At 40.2% G+C, this 9,106-nt stretch overlaps 1 protein-coding gene across 1 annotated transcript in view; it reads left to right on the top strand.

The window, feature by feature from the left end:
* The first annotated feature begins 6,912 nt into the window (after window positions 1-6,912).
* Window positions 6,913-9,106, top strand: part of LOC134190723 (uncharacterized) — a 6,186-nt gene continuing 3,992 nt past the window's right edge. The window contains exons 1-7 of the mRNA XM_062659212.1: window positions 6,913-7,107; window positions 7,621-7,782; window positions 7,850-7,929; window positions 7,988-8,069; window positions 8,128-8,224; window positions 8,295-8,365; window positions 8,429-8,463. Of these exons, the coding sequence (XP_062515196.1) occupies window positions 7,035-7,107; window positions 7,621-7,782; window positions 7,850-7,929; window positions 7,988-8,069; window positions 8,128-8,224; window positions 8,295-8,365; window positions 8,429-8,463 (600 nt within the window). The 5' untranslated portion in view covers window positions 6,913-7,034. The remainder of the gene's footprint in view (window positions 7,108-7,620; window positions 7,783-7,849; window positions 7,930-7,987; window positions 8,070-8,127; window positions 8,225-8,294; window positions 8,366-8,428; window positions 8,464-9,106) is intronic.

Raw genomic sequence — 9,106 nt, 5'->3', positions numbered from 1 at the left:
ATATATATATATATATATATATATATATATATATATATATATGTAATTATTAACACATTCAGGGGCGGCGGAAGCTTCTTTTGATTGGAGGAGCGAAAATTTTTCTAACAGACCGCCGACATTTTGATTTTAATTAACTGAATATGGTTGGTTTGTTATTGATTAGTCTGTGACAGAAGTAGCCAGAGCAGCATGCACACAAATGATCACAACAATGTGTATCAAGCAAGTCAATTAACTGCTATACACCATCCACTATTACTTCTACTTGAAGCAACAAAACTTTCAAAGTATTTTCTTCGATCATCGTCCAGTATTGGAGGAGTAGTCACCTCATTCCCCTTCTGCCCCTGACATTTAGCCTTGGTTGCCGAGCCACTCCCCCTGGGCAAATGTGTGCCCTCAACCAAATCTAGACAGTAAATGGTGTACACAACTACTAGATGTCTTCAGTAGCTAGTAATTCTAGATTGAAGATGATTTATTTATTCAATTAAAATTGAAATGAGTACAAGCTAGCACACGGTTCTGGTGATAATATGAGAGTCAGACACACTAGAAACGATGAGATACTAGTACGCAAATGGTGAAACGTACGGAGCTATGAGGCTTCAGGCTTGTGTGTGTCATGTGTAAGGATGCTACTAGAGGGTGGTACCGTCAACCATCATCTAGACTACACAACAACGCGCTTTCTATACACTGCGTAGCAGCAAGAAATCTTGGCCTAACATCTGCATGCGTATTTACACCATAGAAAATCGAAAGTGAGAATTTGTATACGAAAATCGGAGGGTGAGAATCAGAAAACCGGAAGTGGGAATTTCACTTCCACAGCAATACTTGTAGAGAGCTGGACTGATAGGTACAGTATTGTTGTTGAATGCTAGTTAGTTAATTAACTATAGCACTGAACACGACAATGCATGCGCGAATCTAGTAAAATCATGTAAACATTCATCACTCTACTAGACAGTATTCTCCTACTGTACATGTACACTCTAGCAAATGCTAGTTTGAAAGGGTCTTGAAAGGCGGATTCTAGTACAGGCCACATTGTTCGTTTTAGTAATTACGTAATTCCGTCACAGCAGAAAGCTGCGTCTGTAAGCATGTGCTCTTCCAGAACCTGTTGGTACGCCGTGCTGTCCAAACGACCTTCCAGTTTCACCAAAGACCCCAAACCATGCCAACACATCGATCCCCACACCATCACACTAGCCGCGTGCTGAACCGTACGATCACAACATTCAGGAAGAAATTCCTCACCTTTGCGACGCCAAACGTACAGAGCACCATCGTTTCCTATGCTGACTTTTGACTCATCTGTAAAAAGAACAGATTTCCAGTCATCCAAAGTCCATTGTGTGTGAGTGGTTGCCCATCCCAGTCGCAAAAGCCGATGGTTTTCTGTTAGCAGTGGGTTTTTTCTAGGCCTCCGAGCGTTCACTCCTGTCTCACTGAGACGACGACGGACTGTTCTACTTGACACCTGCTTGCCGGTTTCATCAGCCAGCTGATACGAGAGCAGTCGTGATGGTGCTCGTCGGTTCTTCAGTGCCATTCTCTTCAGTCGATGATCTTCCCGGATTGTTGTTGCCTTCCCACGTCCAGATCGTTTTTCATAATCGCTGCTGCCATGGGAAAGCCGTTGCAGGCACTGATGAACCGAATTCCTGGAGCGGCGGACAAAAGCTGCCATCTGAAGCAAAGAATGAGCCGATTTCAAATAATCGGGAGCTCTGCTCTGGTATTACATGAAGATAACATTCACTCCTTCATATTAATATTTGTGTTGAACAACTCCTGTCATCAATAGAAAACAATTTGAATTAGAACTACCATGATTAAAGTTATCTCTACCAGCCACTTGAAGACATTGTAATTCATGAGCATTTTGCAGCCAAAGTGACATTCAAATAACTATTATATATAGATGGAGATATTAATATCAACTATTCAAAATATTACCACCATGAGTACAAGTTTGTATGCGCAGTTTTACTTCAAAAACTGCACATTTGCAGAAGTAGTGATCAGATATGTTTATACTTAAAGGCCGATTTCAAATAATCGGAGTTCTGGTATTACGTGAAGATAACATTCAATTCGTTTCAAACTTTAATATTTGTGTTTAACAACTCAGATAATCAGCAGAAATACAATTTGAATAAGAATTCCTTTGATTAATTAAGTAAAAAAGCCGTTGAGAATCACTGCAATACTGAACCTTCGAAACACAAGCAAATCAAATGCAGTTGCTTTCAACTGACTGAACAGCGTGCGAATTAGCTTTCTTTACGTTTAATTAATAGTGGGCTGCAGCTTAATTAACAAGTACATCTACGAGTTGCGTACTAATTTGTATGCCGCGTTGTACTGTAGACGTGAGCTTTAGAGTTACTGCATGTCTCTAGTTGTAAAAAAATTTTAAAAATTGAATTTAAAAATTTGAAATCTAAAAATTTAAAATTTAAAAATTTGAAATTTGAAATTTAAAATGGCCGAAAGACCCACTGACCTATGGTAATCCCAATGTTTGATAGCATGCTGACCATACAGCTTACAACATTCAATCACTGTTCCAATACTAGTTAAATATAGCATTTTTACTATACAAATAAACACTCCGCAATGGGATTCATTTGTCTGAATAAGAAAACGCTGCAAACAAGAACATGCAATCGTGAAACATTAGCAAATAAATACAACTGTATTATCAACATTACTCTCAAGTCAGTTACAATCTTACAAGACCATTTCCTTGTTTTAGGAAATTTCTATCTTTTAGCTTCACATCTGATAAATTCTCTAAAGCAAAAGTTGAAATAGGCCTATGACACTGCAGTGCTATATTCAAAAAGGCACTTAGAGTTGCATCTAATCACACATGCATACTCTCATTACCCATAGACTTCCCATTCAGAGGTTGCAAATATAAACTGACTATCTCATTCAATTTCAACCTTTTACTTTCTATGGTAGTAAGCCACCCTAATCAAATCTTGTCTTTGCTTTCTGTGTAGCCGTGCACTTTGATGGATTTATAGATATAACAGATGTAGATCAGCTGACGAGTCGTTAGCATAACCCTCATCATTGAATGCAGCGTTGTTTGATACAGAAAGAGTGCTTAATTCAGCCAGTCACAACTGCAACATCCTCTTTTACAAAAACGTGAACACCAAATACAATTCTCAACTGCTCATAATTTCCACCAACCATGCATATTTATGATATTGATCAGGTGATAAGAAAATATGCGTATTAATTATATGAATAATACCATTTCCTGCTGTAACTGTGCAAACACCATAGACCTATAAAACAACTATTAGACACAATATATTTTTGGCAATCTATGGAGACTGTAATTACATTATTAATTAGTCAATTAACTAAAAATTATTAATACCGTTCTACAGCACCCTAGATAGGTGCTCCATCCGGACACGCACAAATCAACCCATATAGTGCGTTATAAAGTAGTCAAATTGATCAGACGATTGGGCAAAGATTTCATGGTCTAGATAAAGGAAATGTTCTGCATTCAATTGCTAGTGTATAGGCTACGGCTACCTGACGAATGCAGAAGCTTTGGTTGATGATTCGTGCCTAGAATGATAGTCAAATGTAGGTTATGTTAGTTAATTAAATATCTCACCCGATGTAATGCGTTATAAAGTAGTCAAATTGATCAGACGATTGTGCAAGGATTTCATGGTCTAGATAAAGGAAATATTCTGCATTCAATTGCTAGTTTGTAGGGCTACCTGACGCATGCAGATGCTATGTATAGACATGGACAATTCTTGCTAAAAATGATAGCCAAATGTAGGCTATGTCAGTGGAATTTTCCTATTTCGCCAGCTAGAGTGCGTTATAAATAATTAATAGCTAGAACATGGGTTGTAGGGATGTCGGCGTGTTACATCTAGGACCCGAAGCCGTGAGAGCCTAGCACCTCGATAATTAGAAGTTATAATTGATTTATAACATACAACGTGACCGTTTAGTGCAGCCTTAATTGAATAAATGATTGTTGTTCGTTAATCCTGGGAAGTGGTGTTATATCGTTGACCTCGGGTGTTATATTGTGACCTTATATAGTGGTGTATCGCTGATATAACACCTGCAATGGACCAATGAGCGCACCTTAAGGTCACGTGATATGTTATAAAGTGTGTTATCAAATTGATTAGACGATTGGGCAAAGATTTCATGGTATCTAGAAAGAAAATATTCTGCATTCAATTCCTAGTTTATGGGGCTACCAGACTCATGCAGAAGCTTTGCATAGCTAAACATGGGTAATTCGTGCAGAAAATAATAGCCAAATTTAGGTTATGTTAGTGAATATCTCGCCCGATATAATGCGTTATAAAGTAGTCAAATTGATAAGACGATTGTGCAAGGATTTCGTGGTATATATAAAAGAAATAGTCTGCGGTTACGTACACTAATTCACATCTGTGGTAGCTATCGTATATGCAATTAATTAAAATCTTAAATAAAAAATAGAAATTATTGTGTACAATTTTGGTTACCTGACGCATGCAAATGCTATGTATAGACATGGGCAATTCTTGCTGAAAATGATAGTCAAATGCAGGCCCGGATCCAGGAATTTTTGAAAGATGGGGCTGACCTTGTATCAGTTATTTATAACATTACTAATTTTTTCTTTTCTAATGAAATTATATAAAATGATTGAACCACGCCTATTGAAAAAGAGGGGTTCAACCCCTAAACCCCCATCTGGATCCTGGCCTGCAAATGTAGGTTATGTTAGTTCAATTTTTTTATATCGCCCGATATATTGTGTTATAAAGTAGTCAAATTAATCAGAGGATTGGGCAAAGATTTCATGGTATATACAAAGGAAATTATGTTGCATTCAATTGCTAGTCTATGGGGCTACCAGACGCATGCAAAAGCTTCAAGACAAATAATTATGCTCTACTTTTATTAATTATTAATTATATAGAGCTGTCTATCTTGTATCATCGCGTTTTCAAATTCTGCTTTACTACGCCCTTCACTAGCTGTCTAATTAACTAATTATAGAAATTAAATAAGGTAGGTACGTGATTGAAAGTGAACACTGTACACATTATTTGCCTTGAAAAAGTATCTCAAAGTCCAAATATGATTTTATGCTTCTACACTTTGACTTATAATTAAACGATTTTGCTGATTCTAGACAACAATATTTTTTCACGCTAAATGAAATGTAAAACAAGAGATCGACTGACACTTACACTTGCAGTCGACCTGCTAAAGCCTACACTACGCATTGTCTGCGCAACGCTATATCGTGCTATGCTCCAGCGTGCACAACGCTATATCATGCGCGTGCGCTTGCGTCATTGGAACCCATTCCCTGTTTCTGAGGGCAGTTACCATACGGCGATCTCACTTCCGACGGCATATTTGACACAGTTGACGCGCTTCTCGTCGGCTGGGCTGAGATATCAAATGACAAAGGGAACATGCTAGGATAGCCCAGCCGACGAGTGCAACAAGTTAGGATAGCCCAGCCGAGGAAAATTTGACACAATTTACGCGTGCTACGTCCATGGGCTAGGAGGAGAACGTGCATGTAATATGATATCGCAGCCCAACCGGGCCCAGCCGACGGAATTATGACACACTTGACTCGTGTCGTCGGCTGGGCTGAGATGCAAATTAGTTGTGGAAACATGATATTGCAGCCCAGCCGACGAGTTAGCGCAGCTCAGCCGACGAGTTAGCCCAGCCCAGCCGACGGAATTATGACACACATCACGCGCCATACTCGGCCACGGCAAATTCCTTTTCTACAGTATGACATTGTGTCAACTGTCATAGTAGGAGTCAACATTGGACGCGATTTACAGAAGAGAAATAATGATTGCGGAAAAGATGATTAAGAGTGAGAATGGATCTACGGATCGTAACATTGTGGCATCTCGTGCGTAGATGGTAAATATTTTCTAGACTCCTTTCTAGTGCTTCGGTTCCACTCATAGTTGTCTATCTATTGGTTTGTAGAAAATGCAAAATTCACAAGCTACTGTGTGTTCAGCTGCGCACTAAATCTACTACAGGACATTGTTCTATGTAATCAATTCTATGCGGTAGTGGTACTGAATGATCACGTGATGCTGAATAGCCGAAAAGCGAACGAACACCTAAACGTCATTCTAGGCCCAGTCATTGTTGGAATCACCTTACAATAAAATGTTGGCGGTTTGTCACGTGACCACGCGAGTCATCAAAGATGCGGTAGCCCGTATGTTTACTGTCACATGTGCACGTCATTTTTGCCTACCACACCCTAATATGGTCAGCGTTTGGGGCCAACATTTCATTGAATCTTATTAAATCCATGGCGGAGACAGATCTCATTTGCCAGATGTTGGCACGTTTTAGCGCGACGGCTGTTCGGCGCGTAGGGACTTCCCCGCCGACCAGCCCTCCTGCATTTCCGCTTCCTAGTAGTGGCTGCCATAATTGCTTGCTTACTAGTACACTTTTCCTGATACCTACCACACCCCGCAGGTGTTGATGAGGTTGGACCGGCAAACGAGCAGATTAGAATTCATGTGGCTCGGTTATGAGTGCTAAGGATTCGATATATTCTCGGCCAAACTTCCCATCATTTTGAATATTATTGGCGCCCTGCCCTCGTCCCCAGCATCCAAAAAAATACATTCTCGCTTTGTGCTTCCACGTGCCGCCTGTCGCTGCCAAAACTATCCGCAAGCCGCAAATACTAACGTCTGTTACGAACAGACAATTCTCCTTCAGCCTCTTGGTTCAGTGCCAAACGCCGAAGTTGAGTGACATTATATGTATGCAGACTGACAGGGCCGGCTGACTGTCCTTCCGCGCGGGCGCAATGCCAGGCTGCGCGTGCCAAAAACAGACGCATCGGATGTGTATATAAGTAAGTGTGCCAGAGACGGCTCTTTACAAGTTTTGCTGTCCGTAGAGAGCGGGTGTGACGCACTAGTACTGAGCCGAGGAAGGCGAACAGGTCGACTGGCATCATGATGAGTGACTGCAGATTCGCGATGAGGTGTTTGCAGTTGATACTGCTCGTGCAAGTCAGCAGTTATGCTTGTGAGTGCAAATGCAGTAGGTCTTTGCATGCTGCCAACGAGTGGGTCTTTGCTGCCAATGAGTGCCTGTTATCTCTACTCGCTGGTTACATAAACAAACGTGAGTAGACAGACACCTTTACCTTCACTACCTGACAGTCATATCATCAGATCGCATAGGGATTCTCCATAGCTATGTGTAAAGCATGAGGCTCATGCGGTTTTATGTGTATTACCTATTACTGGTAGGACACGTGGTATATTGGACATGCAATAAAACTACAGTATACTCTATGATAAATACCTAGTATATCCACTACTGCTACTGTAACTATACAACTGTAACGGTATCAATAAAAGTATATGTATATAACAAATAGCTAAATCAATGTCATCAAGTCACTGTTCAGGGAAGCATTCAACTCTCAGCCAAACCAAGAGGATGCAATTACTATTACTATTTAATGTATTACTATTACAGAGAGGATTAGGGTTTTTAAATTTTATTACAAGAGGATGTGATTTGTGTCTTCAGACAAGCCGATTATATGTCCCAATCACTTTCAGAAGGGCTGTGTCATCCAACTAAACAGACTGCAGTGCAATTGCAGCCGCTTCGAGCTCTGTCCAGACGATCCTTACTTGTTCAATGACAGAAACCAATGCGAGGAAAGACTTAGGAATTCACAACCACATGGTACGTACGTATATCTATTGTCATTGCATCTCTAATCCTTTAGTCTATGTTTGTTTAATTAATTTAGATTGTGGGCGATTAAAGTATTGGGGATGCCAAGTAGTCAGACAAGACATGACGCGCACCTGTCTCTGTCACAACAGGACTGTGAGTGATCACTAAGTGGCTTTTACCCCCCATTAGTGATCAACTCTTGACTGTGCAGGCTTGTATTGGATTTTACGAACACGACACTATGGCAGACTGCGAAGCCGAATTGAAGAGAGACTACAATATTCCTTCTTACGGTAATTTGCAGACTGTCATACATATTCTTCTATTCGACTAACTAGGGTCGGTATACAGCTGTTCGCAAATGTCGGTTGGACAACTTGTTTCAAAGCTCCAGACCAGTTCGGTGTGGAAAAGCCAGAAAATTTTGTACTCCCCATGGTTGTCAGAAGTATGAAATAATTTGTAGTTTATGTATTATTATTTATATGTTTGTTGACACATGATTTTGTACTTGGTAGTTGCTGTCACAGCTGGAGTGGTTGTAATCCTAATCCGTTTTTGTACACTACGACTGACAGATGTCATTTAGGTGGGTATTATGTGTAATCGGTAAGTTTTTGGTATTGGTGATCGTAGATGTTGTTGTGTGTAGGATTGCAATCGGAACTGTTTCATAATCCCTGCATAGTAAGTTAGGCTTCTTCAGAATGAAGTTGTATATAGTGATGTGTAAAGTTGTATGAACTGACTGACAGACAGACAGACAGACAGTTTGCAAGTTTTATGTTGTTACTAGTGTTGGACTTTAGTTATAGTTATGTACTTTGCAGTAATGTGTAATAGTTCCATGTTTGAAATATATGTATTGACAGACAGACAGACAGACAGACAGACAGACAGATTGACAGACAGACAGATCGAGAGACTGGGACAACAGGTCCCTTCTGCATGTCTAGTCATAGTGTGTGTGTGTGTGTGTGTGTGTGTGTGTGTGTGTGTGTGTGTGTGTGTGTGTGTGTGTGTGTTTGGTGCGTATCTAGTGTGCATTGCAGTTGTTGCAAGTTTTCATGTATGTAGCTATTGCTTTGGTGTTATAGTTCATTTATGAAAATATGTGTATTGACAGACAGACAGACAGACAGACACAGACACAGACACAGACAGGCAGGCAGACAGACAGATGTCCGCGTTGTCTAGTGCGTCTCCTGTGGAGATTGTAATCATCGTGTTTAATTCTACCTGTTTCTTACTATTGGACTCTTGAACTCCACTTTCTATTAACTAGTATTCTTTCTGCTGTAGTTGAAGACTTTAGGAGCTTGCAATTGCT

This window comes from Corticium candelabrum, chromosome 15 (assembly GCF_963422355.1).
Source record: "Corticium candelabrum chromosome 15, ooCorCand1.1, whole genome shotgun sequence".
Taxonomy (NCBI): domain Eukaryota; kingdom Metazoa; phylum Porifera; class Homoscleromorpha; order Homosclerophorida; family Plakinidae; genus Corticium; species Corticium candelabrum.
This window is presented reverse-complemented; position numbering and strand designations above follow the sequence as displayed.